Source organism: Anomaloglossus baeobatrachus, chromosome 4, assembly GCF_048569485.1.
Source record: "Anomaloglossus baeobatrachus isolate aAnoBae1 chromosome 4, aAnoBae1.hap1, whole genome shotgun sequence".
Classification (NCBI taxonomy): domain Eukaryota; kingdom Metazoa; phylum Chordata; class Amphibia; order Anura; family Aromobatidae; genus Anomaloglossus; species Anomaloglossus baeobatrachus.
The window spans coordinates 530,187,371-530,206,520 of NC_134356.1; the positions used below are offsets into that span (position 1 = coordinate 530,187,371).

General features: G+C 51.0%; 1 protein-coding gene across 2 annotated transcripts in view; it reads left to right on the forward strand.

The window, feature by feature from the left end:
• KIF7 (kinesin family member 7) overlaps positions 1-19,150 on the forward strand; it is a 183,508-nt gene that overhangs the window by 132,808 nt on the left and 31,550 nt on the right. For both annotated transcript variants that reach the window (XM_075345929.1, XM_075345930.1), the window contains exons 12-14: positions 1,900-2,097; positions 2,395-2,520; positions 2,765-2,941. In XM_075345929.1, the coding sequence (XP_075202044.1) occupies positions 1,900-2,097; positions 2,395-2,520; positions 2,765-2,941 (501 nt within the window). The remainder of the gene's footprint in view (positions 1-1,899; positions 2,098-2,394; positions 2,521-2,764; positions 2,942-19,150) is intronic.

Below are 19,150 nucleotides of genomic sequence, written 5' to 3' on the forward strand. Positions count from 1 at the left end.
AATGATATTGCCATCTACATATTAAATAGAACAAAAGATAAACGATTGATATATACTTGGGATAAGATGTTAAGGATATTATGAAGAATTTTTCTTGTAAGACCTACGATAAAGTTCACTGTAGTATATGCTGTATAAGATTTAAATGCCCAGACCAAACTGCAACTTTTCCATATTCTGTAAAACCGGGCACTACAAAATTATCTATATTCATACTTTGTTAGGCTGGTTTCACACTACGTTTATTTAACATCCGTCCATAACGTTTTTTTAGCGGAAAAACGGATCCAGTGCAAATGCGTTTTCACTTCAATGCATTTGCAATGGACTCGCGTTAACATGCGTTCACCTGCGTTTGCGTGCGTTATAGTGAGGATCCAGCGACTTGCAGTTTTTTAACATCTTTCAAAAACGCTACTTGTAGCGTTTTTGAGCTGCATCCAAATACTGCATGTCACCGGATCCTGACTAAACAGCACGCAAACGCAGGTGAACGCTGGCATGCTGATAGACAGGATCCTGCTTGCTCTACTGAGCATGCCCAGAACCAGTCTCGCGTGATCTGTCTCTCTCTCCTCCTCCCTCCCTCACCCTCTCTCTCTATCTCTGTCTTTCCCCCTTCCTCCCCTCCCTCTCTCTTCCACCTGAGAGCTGCGGACACTCGTAACCAAGGTAAATATTGGGTAACCACTTCTCTTAGTTACCCGATGTTTACGTTGGTTACGTGTGCAGACAGCCCTGCTCCTAGCAGCTGCAGACACTCGTAACCAAGATAAATATCGGGTATCCAAGCCCGATGTTTACCTTGGTTACCAGCGTCTGCAGCTGTCAGAAGCCGGCTCCCAGTCTAGTTCCCCTCACTACCGATCACATGACTCCAATGCCCGCCCCTAAACATCCAGTGACAGGATCCTGCAAAATAACAGATGCGTTTGCATGCGTTTTTTGCTGTAAAAGCAGGATCCGCTTTTGCAGCAAAAAAACGTTCCTGACGCATGTTAAATAAACGTAGTGTGAAACCAGCCTTATATAATTTTTCTTGAAAACAATAAAGAAATATTAAACGAAACTTAACTGAACTGGAATTGTTTTGTAAACAGGAATGGTCAAATATACCTTCATCCAGGAACTCATTAAAAGCTACAGGAAGCGACTAGAGGCTGTTATTTTTGCAAAAGGAGGATCTACAAAATATTAATGTCACTTTTATGTTGAGGTGCCCATACTTTTGCAGCGGTCAAATTTTGTTTAAATGCGGATTGCACATTTTCTGTTAGTACAATAAACCTCATTTAAATCCAGAAATATTACTCAGTCCATCAGTTATTAGATATATGAAACTGAAATAACTGTTGCAAAAACCCAAATTGTTATAAAGAAAAAAGGTTAACATTAAAAGGGTGCCCAAACTTTTTCATATGATTGTATTTGTGGCACCTGAGACCTCAGGGGTGCTACATTAGCATATCATAAAGAATCTTTAGAAATACGTTTTCTAAAGATCTCTTTATCTATGCTACTAGATACAGGGATGGTTAGGCAGGGATTAGCAATGTGACCCAGAACTATGACCTGACTGTTCACTTTAAAAAGTGTTTTGAAACTGCAAACAAAATCAATCATTGATTTTTTTTATTTTTTTTTTCATTCACTCAATGATGGCAGCCAAGGTGTTTAAGTGGGAGGTATTTTTGCGTTTAGTGCTCACACTGAATAAATCGAGAGCTTTTCAATATGTTGTTTCCATGTTTTCTTTATTAGCATAACATTAACATGTCTATCAATCCCGTAATTTCCATAATTCCACGACTTTTCTTAATTTTGAGGAGTGTATAACAAGAACTCATGCCCTGAGGCTTGGAATTGTATTCTAAGCATATTTTTTTTTTTTTTTAACAGGTTCTTAAAGAGAAGAAACAAGCAACAGAAAAGTTGGCTTCACTCTCCGTCCAAAGTGTGAGACGTGTTGAGGAACTTGAGAAAAACATCTTCCAGATGAAACGGCAGCAGGGACAGTTACAAAAGAAGCTGAAAGAAGAGACCGATCAGAAGCGACGTCTCGAGAGTGAGATGCAAAAAAGGAGGCACAGAGTGAAGGTGTCTGTTTTTCTTTCATGCAGCGACATACAAACATCCTTTTAATAGTAGTCATTTAGATGAGAACATATTAATAACGCTTCTAGGAATGCCGTAATCTACAAAAAATACTGCAGATATCTGCAGGACAACTACATGTATTTGTTCCTGCTAATCACCGCAAATTGCAAAACTTATCCAAAGTGTCCAGTTCTCTTGTTGTGATAAGAAATGCAAAGTGGGTCTAAAAAAAAGCCCAGCAGGTGGTTAGGTAGGAAGGAGCCCAACTAACAAAAGGCTTGCCCCCCTTGTCTTTAGGAGCTGGAGTTGAAGCATGAACAGCAACAAAAGATACTGAGGATCAAAACGGAGGAAATTGCTGCTTTTCAAAGGAAAAGAAGAAGTGGGAGCAATGGATCAGTTATCAGTCTGGAGCAGCAGCAGGTAGGCTGAGCGGATTTCATGCTGTTTGCTAGAACAGAGCTTGCCATATCCCAAGGGGCTGTGTAATTGTTCAGTCATCTTCTACTACACGAGCTCACCCTACTTATCTGTTGTGCACACTTTTTTTGTGAATAATATAATCTATTTGCTGTCGGCTTCAATATTTTAACGATTATTAAAATCTTCCTTTTAAGCTTTCATGCAACCAGGTTGTGCCTTATGTCTCTCTATTTACCTTTGATAGAAAATTGAAGAGCAGAAGAAATGGCTGGACAGCGAAATCGATAAGGTTCTTGAGCAACGTCGGGCCTTAGATGAGTTAGAAGAGGAGCTCAAGAAACGAGAAGGAATATTGATTAAGAGAGAAGCCCTTCTTCAGGAAAAGAACGATTTGGAGAGCAAAAGACTTCGATCCAGCCAGGTAAGACTTTTAACTATTAGGATTGGAACTTTCATCTTCTTTGTTGTGGAAAAGAACTGATAGGTGGACTTTACATTAACAAAGACAGGGGCAGTCACTTATTAAAGGGAATCTGTCACCACTTTTTCGGCCTATAAGCTGCGGCCACCACCACTGGGCTCTTATATACAGCTTTCTAACATACTGTATATAAGAGCCCAGGCCGCTGTGTAGAACATAAAAAAACGCTTTATAATACTCACCTAAACCGGTCGCTCCGGTGCAGACTTGTCAGATGGATGTCTTCATTCTCCGGGAGCGCCACCTCCCCTTTTGGCCATCTTGGTCTTCCTTATTCTGAAGCCACGGTGCATGACGCGTCTATGTCATACACACGCGCCAGCATTTAAGTTCTGCTCAGGCACTCTTAGATCTGCCCTGCTCAAGGCAGATCAAAGTATTGTAGTGTGCCTGCGCAGGACCGGCGAGTGTGTATGACGTAGACGCGTCATGCACCGCGGCTTCAGAATAAGGAAGACAAAGATGGCCGAAAGGGGAGGCGCCGGTCCCAGAAAACGAAGACACCCATCCGACTGTTGTGCATCGGAGCGACCTTCTAGGTGAGTATTATAAAGTGTTTTTTTATATTCTACACAACTGACTGGGCTCTTATATACAGCATGTTAGAATGCTGTATATAAGAGCCCAGTTGTGGTGGCTGCAGCTTATAGGCCGAAAAAGTGGTGACAAGTTTCCTTAAAGTAATAAACAACTGTCAAGACTAGGAAATTAGAGAGGTATGAGCTTTAAATGGGGAGAGTGCAGCCAGGAACCTCTCCCATGTGGACACACAGATTATTAATTATTATTATTATTATTATCGTGCAATGTATTCCATGGCGCTGTACATGTGAAAAGGGTAATTAATATTAACAATGTCCCACTAGTAATATTATATGCTGCACTTCCTATGCAAAACTAATTATACAACATTCAATCATGATTTGATTGAAAAAAAATAGAAGTGACAAAGGCATAAATAAAAACAACAATTTTATTAAAGTAATAATAAAAAATACATAAAAATCACACAGTGCTTCAATTGATGGAAAATATATCAAGACAGGGGACTCATCCAGAACATAAGTATGCCAGCATACAACCGAAGAAAATCTTGTTGTAATCGTAACTGGCATTGTGAAGTAGAATTGAGCCTGTAAAGGTATAGTATGTAAACTTAGAGAGCACTCACCAATAATCACTATTAACTGAGGTTAGAGTGTACATTGACATGTACTAAACGTCTTATATACCTGCAGTAACTACATGTGTACATAGGTGGTGAGTTTCAAAGACAAGAAATACGTAAGCTCGTGATTACTTTCAAAAATAATGAACCAGGTTGGCAGCATCCCCTCACCCAAACACGTGTTTCACCCTTGTTTATTTATTTATTGTCTTTGAAACTGCTATATACAGTGGGTGAAATAAGTGTTGAACACATTGCCAATTTTCTAAGTAAAATTAGCACTAAAAGTGCTACTGACCTGAATTTTCTCACCAGATATCGGTAACAACCCATCCAATTCACATATGCAAAGAAATCAAACCATAGATGTCCAAAAGTTAGGTGTAATAATGAGAAATTACACGGGGGGGGGGGAAGTAGTGAACACATGAAGAAAAAGGTGCAAAAAGCAATGGAAAATCATATCACCAGCTGAAAACATTAGTAATTATAAAGAATTCCTGCCACTTGGTGAAAAATAACATCAGCTAGTTCAACTGATGGCCTATAAAAAGGTGTCTTATTACTAAGCTGCCACACAAGAAACATCTCAAGATGAGTAAAACCAGTGAGCTGTTTCAAGTTCTTTGAAACCTTATTGTTGCAAAACATACTGATGGCATTATTTACAGAAGAATTTCTAAATTACTTAAGGTTCCAATGATCACTGTTGAGGCCATAATCCGGAAGTGGAAAAAACATAATTTCTCTTAGCCATCATTGGGGGACACAGGACCATGGGTGTTATGCTGCCTATCCATAGGAGGACACTGAGTAGATGCAAAAGCATATCTCCTCCTCTGCAGTATACACCCCCTGGCCGGGCCAGGCAACCTCCGTTTTAGCTTAGTGTCTGTAGGAGGCACATGTTTCAAGGTTTTGTTATTTTTTGAGGGCGACGGTTTCCTTTTGGGACCGATCTCCCAATACCATCAATGGGCGAGAACGCGGAGTGCTGCCTCCACGTACCCCCTCCTGCGACGCTGGATCCTGGTCTGCATCTCACTGGACGACGGGTCCCACAGACACCGATTTTCCAGAGCCCAGGGCAGAAGCACAATTCCTCAGCCCCTCTTTGCAGGCTCTGAGTTGAACATTGCACTGTGTGACCGGACACAGCAGGCTGACTCTGCTATATCCCAGTGCCTGGACTGAGGGAGCGTTTAAGGTGAGATCCCCCCTGACTGGTTTCCCAGACAAAGGGAGAAAAGACGGTGCAGAAAGTCCCTTGCTGATTGCAAGGAGGAGAGCCCCAGGGATCCTGAACACACAGTGTTAATATTTTCTCTAGCTTGCTGGCTGGAGGAGGGGGGGGAAGTCCCTCGCTGTTTGCAGAGAATCCTGCACAGATAAATTACCAGTGTCGGGGGGAGGGCCCAGAGCTCAGGAACTCACACTGTTTATTTGCCCTGTTTATTTGCTTTAGCTGTGTGCTCTGATTGCAGTAAAGCCAGCAGAGATTATCCTCTGGTGACAAGCTGTGTGCTGACTGGAGGGAGATGTCACAGAGCTCCCTTCTCGCCGTTTTTTGCTACCGACAGCAGGGGGGGCACACTGACTTATTCTTGGCGCTCTTTTAGCGCTAAGCCCTGCGGCCGCGATAAGCCCCCCCAGGAAAGCGTGCGAAGATCTCCACAGAGTTTACTCCTTCCTGAGGACGCAGGGCTATTGGCTGATTCTGGTGAGGTACTTGCTTCACTTGTAGCTCTGCTGACCATTGCTCCCCCTCCTGGCATACTCCTATTAGGAACATGCAGAATTCTAAGGGCACTAAGAGCGCTAAGGCTCACATAGTCTACTTTCTTTATCGCCTCATTGGGGGACACAGAGACCATGGGTTGTATGCTGCTGCCACTAGGAGGCGACACTAAGCAAAACAAGGAAAACTCCTCCTATGCAGTATACACCCCCCAACTGGCATCATTCCTCAGTTTAAGCTTAGTGTCCATAGGAGGTGGACACACTTGGGGCTGCTCCCAGCCCCTCAGGTTTGTATTTTTTAATCTTTTGCTTTTTCGTTTCAGACACAGCTCGTCGGGCGACAGGGTGTAGTCGCTCACCCTGCTCTCCCCCCTAGAGGCCGGTCGCACAGAAGTGGGGTCCGTCCGCCACTTCCGTTGTCTTCTGTGCCTATCTGGCAGGACCCTACCCCCCTAACACTCTCAAGACTGTTTGGGGGGCATCCGCACAGAGGACAGGCGGATGGTCCTTGCCCCCCTCCCCCTGCACGCTCGCCCTACACAGCCGGCCTGATCAGGGAGGGGAGACGAAAAATCATTGGAAAATCCATCTCCCTATTTCTTTCCCAGGAGGCCAGGATCAAGCCAAGGAGGACTATCAGCCACCGGGACAGGTACCCATCCCTTGTCCCGGGTCATGGGGGGCTCCGTTTTTAAAAAAAAAAAAAAAAAAAAGTCTCTTTAAATGATTATCCTACCCCGGGTCAGCTCCTCTCCAGGCAGGCAATACGCTCGGCTCCCCCCACAGTCCCGACCCCGTCCTCGGCGCTGTCCACGGCCCCCCCTGTGGCCTCACCTCAAAATTTAGTCCCCGGATTCCCTCCGGCCTAGCTCCCGTCCGGCCACGCCCCCTCCCGGCCAGCCTATCGCGTGAGCTCTCACTTCCAGCAGGCCCGCCCGCTCCAGCAGCCAGTCACAGCAGGCCTCTGCGCGCCCTTTTCCAGCCAACCACGGGCCTCCTCTCTCCCGGCCAATCCCTGCAGGTTTGTTTCCCTCACCTGCGCGCCGTTTTTTCGCGCGCTCTTTTCCCTGCTCCTCCTCCGGCCCGGGCACTCAGCAGCAATCTCTGCCCTGCGATCTCCCTGTGCGGCAGACACGCTCCACGTGCAGCCACCGGCCTCACGTCCCTGCAGCTCCTCGGAGCCCCCACCTCTGCTCCCTCAGCCTGCAAAGCTGGAACAGGACACAGCGCCTGCACACAGAGACAGCTCACACACAGGACGCCAGAATCTGGGTAAGCCCTGCCACTGGGAGGCAGCTCTTTCCCCAGTACCTCATCCTCCTGGCATCCTCCTGACTGTTTTCCCTTGTCTCTCTCTCTCATTCCCTACTGTCCCATGTCCAGCACAAGAGCGACCCACTCTCAGCCACAGGCCATAGTGCTTCACTTCGCCTGCACCTCTTGCCTAAAGAAGTTTCCCTCAGGGCAGTCCTCCCCCATCTGCGTAGCCTGTAGCACCCCTACCATGACTACTACGGAGCCCCCCACCACCCGTAACGAGGACTCGGCCCCCATGCCTGGGTGGGCCTCAGCTCTCTCTCAGTCCGTGGACAACCTAACTAACATGTCTCAATCCTTAGCCTCAGCTATAGACCGTCTGTCCGCCTCCTCCTCTAGAGTCCCCTCGGCGACCCAGAGCGAGTCTGAGCCCGCAGCGCCTCCAGCCCGGCAGGGCAGAACACACAGGAGGTCTAGGAAGCGGTCCCTCTCTGGGTCATCCTCCAGCTCCCCTAGCCCTGCTATGGCCGCCAGAGCATCACGCTCGCTGTCTCCTGCCTCTTCTGCGGCAGCCCCAGTTTCGGACCAGGACTCTGCTTCTGACTCCGATCTGGACTCTGAACATATCTCCAAGCTGACCAGTATGCTGGACACTCTGGTCATTGCTGTCAATCAGACCCTAGAGGTGAAGGACGTTGATCCGGCTCCTACCAGTCAATCAGTCTCTTTCAAAAGGGCCAAGAAGCTGCCAAGAACCTTTGGCAACCACAGGGAGTTTGAGGATGTTTTCTCCAGACAGTGGGAACATCCCGACAAGCGTTTCCAGAAGCGCAAGCGGGCACAGGTCCTTTATCCCTTTCCACCGGAGCTTCTTCAGAAGTGGTCAGTGGCCCCTTCAGTGGACCCTCCGATTTTCCGACTCTCGTCCAGCACTACCCTGCCGCTGTCTGATGGCTCCTCCCTCAAGGATCCCTCGGACCGGACCATAGAATCCTTAGCCAGGTCGGCCTTTGAGGCCTCCGGCTCTGCCATCACCCCAGCCTTTGCAGCCACCTGGGTTTCCAAGGCTGTCTCCGCCTGGGCAAAGCTCCTTCGGCGTGGTATCCTGGCGGACGCTCCCAGACCTGAGCTGGCTGATCTGGCAGATCAGATCGCACATGCCGGAAAATATCTAGTTGCGGCATCCCTCGACTCTGCTGCTTCCGCCGCCCTGGCAGCCGGCAACATTACTGCAATCCGCAGAGCCCTGTGGCTAAAAGCGTGGAACGCAGACTCAGCATCCAATAAGTCCCTCAGCAGTCTTCCCTTTCTTGGTGCCAGACTCTTCGGAGAAAAGCTGGACAAGATCATCTCTGAGGCTACGGGGGGCAAGAGTACCTTCCTCCCCCAACAGAGGATCTCCCGTGCTCCTCCAAAGCGGCGGGCTTTGCCCTTTTGCCCCTTTCGTCAATTCTCTACCAACACCAACACACGTCGGGAGCGATCCCCAGCAAGACAGGAGAGACGGAAGCCCTCCTTTAAGGCAACACCTCACTGGCGTTCACTCGGCCAACAGCCCAAGCCCTCCAGCTCCAGATCCAACAGATTCTCCTCCGCATGACTGGGCCCCCGTCCCCGGATCCTCATCCAGGGTCGGCGGTCGTCTCCGCATGCTCAGAGGCACGTGGCTTTCCGTGATAGACGACGCCTGGGTTCGAGACATCGTCTCTCACGGATACAAGATAGAGTTTTCTTCGCTCCCAGGCTCACGCTTCGTCAGGTCCAAACCCCCCCCAAGGATTCCTCCCTCATCAAGGGCTTCTTCGCAGCCATCCAGTTCATGCGAGACTCCGGGGTCATCATCCCCGTCCCCCTTCAAGACAGATTCCGGGGTTTTTATTCAAACCTCTTCGTGGTACCGAAAAAGAATGGCACTGTCCGTCCCATTCTGGATCTCAAGCGCCTCAACAGGTGGGCCCGCCTCCGGCGATTCCGCATGGAGTTTCTGCGCTCAGTGATAGCGTCCATGGAACCCGGGGAGTTCCTTTGCTCGGTGGACATCCAGGACGCCTATCTCCACATCCCGATCTTCCCAGCTCATCAGAGATTCTTACGCTTCGTGGTTCAGGAGCAACACTTTCAGTTCACTGCTCTCCCATTCGGGCTCTCGACAGCTCCCAGAGTCTTCACCAAGGTGATGGCTACTGTCATGGCTATTCTTCGGACTCGGGGAATTTTAGCCATCCCGTACCTGGACGACATTTTGATCAAAGCTCCCTCGGCATCAGAGTGCCGCGACAGTCTCAACATCACTCTGGATACTCTAACCCGTCTCGGCTGGTTGATCAACAGACCAAAGTCATCTCTGATCCCGTCTCAACGCATCTTGTTTCTCGGCATGATCTTCGACACCTCGCAGGCGAGGGTTCTTCTGCCCAAGGACAAGCTCTCAGCTATCCTCAAGGGGATTTGGAAGCTCCAACGAGCACCCCGTTGCTCCCTTCGGTACTGCATGAGCACTCTCGGGAAGATGGTGGCGTCAATGGAAGCGGTACCCTACAGTCAATTCCATACTCGCCCTCTTCAGGGTTTCCTTCTAGCGACATGGGACAAGTCTCTTCACTCCCTGGATCGGCCAATTGCGATCCCCCCTCGAGTCAGACAGTCATTGGAATGGTGGAAACGCTCTCCCCTCACCCTCCCAGGGAGATCATTTCTTCCCCTTCGATGGAAGGTCATCACGACAGACGCCAGCCTGCTAGGATGGGGAGCCACATTCCAGGATCTCACAGTGCAGGGTCGCTGGACCGAGCCGGAAACCAAGCTTCCCATCAACATCTTGGAACTCAGGTCAGTTCGCCTAGCCCTCTTTCACTGGACGGCTCTGCTTCGCGGACACCCAGTTCGGGTGCAGTCCAACAATGCAACCACTGTGGCCTACATAAACCATCAGGGTGGAACACGCAGCCGAGCGGCGATGAGAGAGGTATCTCAGATCCTCAACTGGGCTGAACAGAACATCCCAGCAATTTCGGCGGTCCACATCCCGTGTGTGGACAATTGGGCCGCCGATTTCCTCAGCCGAGAAGGCCTCGACGCGGGAGAGTGGTCCCTCAATCCCAGAATCTTCCAACAGATCTGTTCCAGGTGGGGGACCCCCGACGTGGATCTCCTGGCCTCCAGGTGGAATCACAAGGTGCCCCAGTTCGTCTCCAGAGCAAGAGACCCACTGGCGCTCGCAACGGACGCCCTAGCGATCCCCTGGTCGCAGTTCTCTCTGCCGTACCTCTTTCCTCCGCTTCCGCTTATTCCCAAGCTAGTCAAGAAGATCAAGGCGGAAGGAGTTCCGGTGATTCTCGTGGCCCCAGACTGGCCCCAGACTGGCCCCGTCGCCCGTGGTACGCAGAGCTCGTGCACCTTCTCGCCGACGTTCCGTGGAGACTTCCAGACGTCCAGGACCTGCTCACTCAGGGGCCTTTTCTTCACCAGAATTCACAGTCGCTCAATTTAACGGCATGGCTGTTGAAGCCGCAGTATTAACGTCCTCTGGATTCTCAGAAGCGGTCGTCCAGACAATGATCAAAGCACGGAAGCCGTCCTCTTCCCGCATCTACTACCGTACGTGGAAGGCCTATTTCCGCTGGTGCGAAGCTAACCAGGTCACAGCCATAACCTTCTCCTTGCCAGTTCTGTTGTCCTTCCTGCAGTCTGGTCTGGACGCTGGGCTAGCACTCAGCTCTCTCAAAGGGCAGGTGTCTGCTCTTTCCATTCTCTTTTAGAGGAGGATTGCTTCTCGCTCTCAGGTTCGCACATTCATTCAGGGGGCTGCGCATTCGGTACCCCCCGTTCAGCCTCCGGTGGAGCCCTGAGACCTCAACCTGGTTCTGTCTGTTTTACAGCATTCCCCCTTCGAACCTATGCAAGAGGTGTCTCTATCGTTCCTCTCTTGGAAGGTAGCCTTCTTAGTTGCCATCACGTCAATCAGGCGGGTATCTGAACTAGCGGCGCTTTCCTGCCGCTCTCCATATCTTGTTTTCCACCAAGATAAGGTAGTCCTCCGTCCGGTACCGTCCTTTCTGCCCAAGGTGGTCTCCTCTTTCCATCTTAACGAGGACATTGTTCTGCCTTCCTTTTGTCCGAAACCGTCGCACCCTCGCGAGGTTCTTCTCCACAAGCTGGACTTGGTCAGAGCTCTCCGCCTGTACATTTCCAGGACGTCTCAATTCAGACAGTCGGATTCCCTCTTTGTGCTCCCGTCCGGCCCACGCAGAGGCCTACCTGCCTCCAAGTCCTCCATTGCGCGATGGATTCGCTCTGCCGTACTGGAAGCCTACCGGGTAAGAGGGAGAACGCGCCCACTCAGGATTACGGCCCACTCCACCAGGGCGGTGGGAGCTTCGTGGGCGGTCCGTCACCACGCTCCAGCGTCGCAGCTTTGTAAAGCGGCCACCTGGTCTTCGCTCCACACTTTCACGAAGTTCTACAGGGTCCACACTTTTGCATCCTCCGATGCGAGCCTCGGTAGACGTGTTCTGCAGGCTGCAGTGGACCGAGGCCATCCCTGAGAGTAACATTAGACCCACCCGTGGGACTGCTTTAGGACGTCCCATGGTCTCTGTGTCCCCCAATGAGGCGATAAAGAAAAGTAGATTTTGGGTACTCACCGTAAAATCTCTTTCTTGGAGCCTTCATTGGGGGACACAGCACCCGCCCTTGTGTTGGACATATGTTACTGTTCAATGTTACTGTTGAATGTTGAGTTAATGTTCACTTCTGTAAGATTGTTCGTTTTTCCTTGTTATCTCCTATTGCTTTCTCACTAAACTGAGGAATGATGCCAGTTGGGGGGTGTATACTGCATAGGAGGAGTTTTCCTTTTTTTGCTTAGTGTCGCCTCCTAGTGGCAGCAGCATACAACCCATGGTCTCTGTGTCCCCCAATGAAGGCTCCAAGAAAGAGATTTTACGGTGAGTACCCAAAATCTACTTATTCAGCCTGCACTGCCTGCCACGCTGAGCTACCACGTAAACACACCTCTTCTCTCTGTGGTTCCTGTGCCCCTATAGCCCCCCAAGACCCCCCCCCGCCACCACCGCCGCAACAGTCAGCCCAGAGCCTAGGGCTCCCAGCCCACCGGAATAGGCACAGTTTCTGTCCCAATCCATGGAAAAATGGTCACAGAACCTGGTTCTGGCTATGCAATGTTGTCCTCCACACCCTTCTGGGCCCCTGGACGGAACGCAGCCTGAGGATACCCCTATGGAGGATCCTTCGGAGGTAATCCGGGCCCATGCTTCACCGGTTGCCGGGAATCAGGAAAAGAGCACATTGCCGGGTGTCTCCAGCACTCTCTCATGGCCCCCAGGGCTCTCCCTCGGGAGCACACATGGCTGGCTCTCCCACACGCTCCACAGCTTCTGAAGAGCTGGAGGAGGGAGAATGCTGTTTGTACCAAGAGGATTCCTTGGTTTCATCCTCCCCAGATGATCAAACTGCAATGGACTCCCTTATAGCAGCAATCAACCAAACTCTGCATGTGGAAGATCCCCCATCCACTACCACTGACCGTGCGGTCTCCTTTAAGAGGGCAAGAAAACCCCAAAAGGTTTTCGCTGATCACCCAGAGTTTCAGGATATCCTCACAAAGCAAAGGGAGAAGCCTGACAGGTGCTTCGGTAACCGAAAACTCATGGAGTCCCGGTACCCTTTTGCCTCACCTGCCCCTAAGGACTGGGCCGATCCGCCCTCGGTCGACCCCCCCCCCCCCGGTCTCCCGCCTTACCACAAAGACGCTCCTGTCTTTACCCGATGGTTCCTCCATCAAGGACCCGACAGACAGACAGGTGGAGCACCTCGCCCGCTCTGCTTTTTAGGCTGAGGGTTCCTCCCTCTCGCCCTCCTTTGCCTCTCTGTGGGTCGCAAAGGCGATCTCGGTCTGGGCAGAATCCCTTAACACTTCGCTTGAGGAATCCCAGTTCACTCATACCTTCACAGAGGTAACAGCTCAAATTGCCGCTGCGGCGGAGTACCTCATGCAGGCCTCCATGGACGCTGCTACCTGTGCAGCGTTTGCCGCCTCAAATACCATAGCCATCCGTAGAGCTCTCTGGCTCCGACAATGGCGAGCGGACTCTGCCTCCAAGAAGTCTCTCACGGGCCTTCCCTTTTTTCCAGACCGATTGTTTAGCGAACGTCTGGACAAGCTCATTTCTGACGCCACGGGAGGAATGAGTACCTCCTTCCCCCAGCTGAAGTCCAGGACGACCTTCACCAGACGTCCACAGTCCTCGTTCCGCTCCTTTCGGAACTCATTTGGATGGTCGACATCCCGTGCTGTCCCCGCCACCGGCCGCGGACTATGCAGGGACCGACCTTCTCAGCTCTCCCCGAAACCCACTTCGTCATGGCAGCCTAGACCGAAACAGTCCAGGACTAGGGAGACTCGTCCACGACGTTTCCCCCCCCCCCCCCCCCCCTCATGACTCCTTCAGCGCCCCGGAAGACACACTCATCGTAGGAGGTCGACTGCGGCTCTTTCAACACATCTGGGCTGCCGCCACAGACGACAAATGGGTGCGAGACCTTGTGTCTTCCGGTTACCACATAGAATTTCGGACCCGACCCCGAGTCTGTTCCTTCTCTCAAACCCCCCAAAGACTCGAAAACGAAGCTTTTTTTCTCAGCAATCCACTTGCTCCAAACAGCAGGAGTGATAATACCTGTCCCGGACGACGAGAAGTTCAGAGGTTTTTATTCCAACCTCTTTGTGGTCCCCAAAAATGATGGGTCAGTGGGACCCATCCTGGACCTCAAACACCTGAACAACCATGTGCATGTACGGAGATTCAGAATGGAGTCCCTAAGGTCCATTATTGCATCCATGGTCGAAGGGGAATTCCTCGCCTCCATAGACATCAAGGACGCGTACCTGCGCATACCCATCGCCCCAGATCACCAAAAGTTCCTCCGCTTCGCAGTTCAGGACTCCCACTTTCAATACGTAGCTCTACCCTTCGGCCTTGCCACTGCACCAAGGGTCTTCACCAAAGTCATGGTGGCCGCCATGAGCGTCCTTCACGCCAGGGAAGTAGTCGTTCTCCCTTACTTGGACGACCTCCTCATCAAGGCCCCCTCCTTCCGCGACTGCTCAACCAGCGTACAGATCACTGTGGACACACTATCCCACTTAGGGTGGCTAGTGAATCTAGACAAATCATCCCCGATCCCATCACGATCGATCATCTTCCTGGGCATGTCCCTGGACACACGTCTGGGCTTGATCTACCTCCCCCTGGACAAGGCGATCGCTCTTCAACGAGCGGTACGCTGCCTTCTACGTCCTCCGTCTCGCTCCATTCGATTCAGCATGAAGGTACTCTGCAGGATGGTGTCGGCTATGGAAGCAGTACCCTTTGCTCAACTGCACCTCCGCCCATTGCAGCTAGCCCTTCTAGCGGCCTGGGACAAGAGCCCCTTCTCCCTGGACAGACATCTTCACCTGACGCCTTCAGCCAGGCACGCACTCCGCTGGCTTCAGTCCTCATTCCTATCGAAGGGGAGATCTTTTCTCCCAGTGAACTGGCTGGTCCTGACCACGGACGCCAGCCTCCTAGGCTGAGGAGCAGTGTACCGGCACCACACTGCTCAAGGACGTCGGACGCCCCAGGAGTCTTCCCTACCCATAAACATCCTGGAAATCTGCGCGATCTTCCTTGCGCTCAGGGCGTTCTGTCGTCTGGGTCGTCAGATTCGAGTCCAATCGGACAATGCGACAGCTGTAGCCTATATCAATCGGCAGGGGGGCACCCACAGCAAAGAGGCTTATCTCGAGGCCCACAAGATCCTCAGCTGGGCCGAATCGACGGGGTGAGTGATATCAGCGATACACATACCGGGGGTAGAGAACTGGGCAGCAGACTTTCTAAGTCGCCAAGGCCTGGCCGCCGGAGAATGGTCTCTCCACCCAGAAGTGTTTCTACACATCTGCACTCGCTGGGGCACACCAGACGTGGATCTAATGGCCTCAAGGTTGAACGCAAAGGTACCTGCGTTCATAGCCAGGTCACGCAACCCGCAGTCCATCGGCGCGGATGCGCTAGTCTGATCCTGGCACCACTTCCGCCTGCCTTAAATATTTCCACCTCTACCCCTGCTGCCGCGGGTAATCAGGAAGATCAAGGCAGAGGGAGTCCCGGTGATACTGATAGCACCGGACTGGCCCAGGCGCGCCTGGTACGCCGAATTAGTACAAATGCTCGCAGACGTACCGTGGCGCCTTCCAGACATCCCAGACTTGCTGACCCAAGGGCCCATTTCCCATCAGAACTCCAGAGCCCTGAAGCTGACGGCATGGCCATTGAGACCTGGGTATTAACAAAAGCGGGATTCTCCCCCGCGGTTATTTCCACCATGATCAGCGCCCGAAAGCCTGCTTCATCCCGCATTTACCACCGTACGTGGAAAATCTTCCTTTCATGGTGCAGGGAAACTAACGTGCAGCCTACGCCTCTGGCCATCCCCAGAATTCTCGACTTTCTACAGTCTGGCTTAAAGCGGAGTTGGCTCTTAGTTCCTTTAAAGGGCAGATCTCAGAGCTCTCAATCTTCTACCAATGCCGCCTGGCTCAAAAAACGCAAGTCAAGACCTTCCTCCAGGGCGTTTCCCATCTAGTTTCCCCGTACAAACGGCCGCTGGACCCATGGGACCTCAATCTCGTTCTGGAGGGTCTCCAGAGGTCTCCCTTTGAACCTCAAGGAATCCTCCCTTGCTCTTCTGTCCTGGAAGGTAACATTCCTGGTGGCAATTACGTTCATCAGACGGGTTTAGGAGCTGGCAGCACTCTCTTGCCGCGAGCCTTTTTTGATCTTTCACCTGGACAAGGTGGTTCTGCGCCCCCTTCCGGATTTTCTTCCAAAGGTTCCTACCCCGTTTCATTTGAATGAGGACATTGTTCTGCCTTCCTTTTGTCCACACCCAGTTCATAGGGTGGAAAGGTCTCTGCATTCGTTAGACCTCGTCAGAGCTCTCAGATATTACATATCCAGGACAGCCCCCTTTAGGAAAACGGACTCTTTGTTCGTCATTCCTGAGGGGCCTAAGAAGGGACAGGCAGCTTCAAAGGCGACTCTGGCTCGCTGGATTCGCTCTGCGATCCAGGAAGTCTACCACTTGCAACTCAAGGCCATTCCTAGTGGGCTGCGGGCTCATTCCACGCGAGCAGTTGGCGCTTCGTGGGCCATTCGGCATCAGGCTTCAGTGGAACAGGTGTGTAAGGCTGCGACCTGGTCTAGCCTACATACGTTTTCAAAGCATTACAGAGTCCATACCCAGGTTTCAGCTGAGGCAAATCTGGGTAGGAAAATTCTGCAAACTGTAGTAGAGCACCTCTCTCAATAGGCGCTCCAGGCTGTCTGGGACTGGTTCCTAGTCCTTGGGTTGCGTTGTCTTGTTTTTATTTTTCTCACCGATGGACTGCTTTAGGACGTCCCATGGTCCTGTGCCCCCCAATGAGGCGTCAGAGAAAAACGGATTTTTGTGTACTCACCGTAAAATCGTTTTCTGTTAGCCATCATTGGGGGACACAGCACCCACCCTGTTGCCCTGTTATGCCTTGGTTCTCTCAGTACCTTATGACTCTTTTTTTTTTTTTTTTTCTCATGTTCCTCTGTTGAGAAGTTTTTACTGGCTTTTTCTCCTACTGCTTGTGTACTAAAACTGAGGTTGCCTGGCCCGGCCAGGGGGTGTATACAGCAGAGGAGGAGCTATGCCTTTGCATCTACTTAGTGTCCTCCTATGGATAGGCAGCATAACACCCATGGTCCTGTGTCCCCCAATGATGGCTAAGAGAAAACGATTTTACGGTGAGTACACAAAAATCCGTTTTTCACCATAAATTGGTCACGACCAAGTGCTCCCTGTAAGATTTCAGACAGAGGAGTGAAAAGAATTATCAGAAGAGTTGTCCAGGAGCAAAGGACCACCTGTGAAGCGCACTGCAGAAAGACCTGGAATCATCAGGTACAATTATTTAAAAGAAAACCATAAGTAATACACTCAATGTCCATGGCCTGTATGCACTCACCACGCAAGATGCCATTGCTGAGCAAAAAGCAGGTTCAAGGGCATTTAAAGTTTGCTCAACAACATTTTAAACAAACCTGTGAAATACTGGGAGAATATAGTCTGGTTAAATGAGAGCAAAGTTGAACTCTTTGGATGCCATAATACACACCATGTTTAGAGGCCAAAAGGCACTGCATATCACCCCCAAAACACTATACCAACAGTGAGGTTTGGAGGTAGGAACATCATGGTGTGGGGGTTGTTTTTTCAACATACGACCCTGGCAAGCTTCATATATAATTGAAGGATGGATGAATGGACAAATGTACTTAGTCATTCTTGATAACAATCTGCTGCCATCTACCAAGATGATGAAGATGAAAATAGGGTGGATATTTCAGGAAGACAATGTTCCAAAACACAGACAACGAAACTCTCAATTGGTTCGGCCATACTAGCAGCTTTATTTTCTTTCTCTGAAACCAATCACCTGACCTGAATCCAATACAGGACATGGGCACCACAGACCCGGACAGGCAGTGTTTCATCTACGGTATATCCTATTTTCCACTATTCCAAAACGTTGTGTAATCTGATGAAGGTCGTTTGACCGAAATATTACACAGCATACACAACTGTTTGTTCCAATAAAGAACTGCTTGTTCCAATAAAGAATTTTTTTCTTTCAAAATCATATATGAGTGCTGGATTTTTGGATTTGTTGATATAGGGGTTGGACCCTATCCAGGCACCATAAATTTTGTTGGAGTGCCGCACTTCCACATATTATTTCTTCAGCGCTCTATTGGGAGACCCAGACGATTGGGGGTATAGCTACTGCCTCCGGAGGCCACACAAAGCACTACACTAAAAAGTGCAAGGCCCCTCCCCTTCTGGCTATACCCCCCCGTGGTATCACGGGTTCTCCAGTTTTCAAGCTTTGTGCGAAGGAGGTCAGACATCCATGCATAGCTCCACAGATTTTAGTCAGCAGTAGCTGCTGACTATTTCGGATGGAAGAAAAGAGGGCCCATATAGGGCCCCCAGCATGCTCCCTTCTCACCCGTTGATGGTGTTGTAAGGTTGAGGTACCTATTGCTGGTACGGAGGCTGGAGCCCACATGCTGCTTTCCTTCCACATCCCCCTGGGGGGCTCTGAGGAAGTGGGATCCTGCCGGCCTCAAAGCTCTGACGCCGGGCTCCATCCACAGACCCATTTGAACCTGCTGGATACGGAGCTGGAGTACCGTTCAGGGACATGGCCCTGCACCATTACAGGTACTCTGTGTCCCCGTACACACAGGCACAGCACACTCCAGACTTGCTGGGTGTGCTAGTGCGCCGGGGACAGTAAAGGGTTACAGTCACTGCAGCTTTGCTGAGTGACTTTGTGTATTGGGAACTACCGCGCCGGACGCTCCGGGAGCGGCGGCGCGGCTGGGACTTGTAGTTCGCCGGGGACTGGGCGCCGACCGCGCTTTTACGGCGGCGGCGCTTATAAATCCAGTCCCCGGCTTCTGCGGCCTAGTGCCGCTTCGTTCCCGCCCCCTCCCTGTCACTCAGGGAAGGGGACAGGCGCTGAGCAATCAGCAGCGCCGAGGGCTGGAGCCTTATTTACATGCTCCAGCCCTCTCACTGCACACTGTCGGACGCCGGATTCCCGCTCTGACTTGGGGCACGCCCACGGCCCGCCCCTCCTCACACGAGCTGGGGAAGACGCCGGCAGCCATTACTGCAGTCCGAGCTCGGACTTTCGGCAACCAGGCAGGACGGTGGCGACCATACACCCGCTTATAGGCGGGCGGTAAGCGGCACACATAGTGCTGACCCCAATATATACTGCAGTGTGTACATGTGTATTTTAACTGCATAGGTCGCTATATGCCCGCTTGGAGAGCGACACATCAGCAGCAGGAAAGCAGGTGTGCTAAGGCACAGGCTTT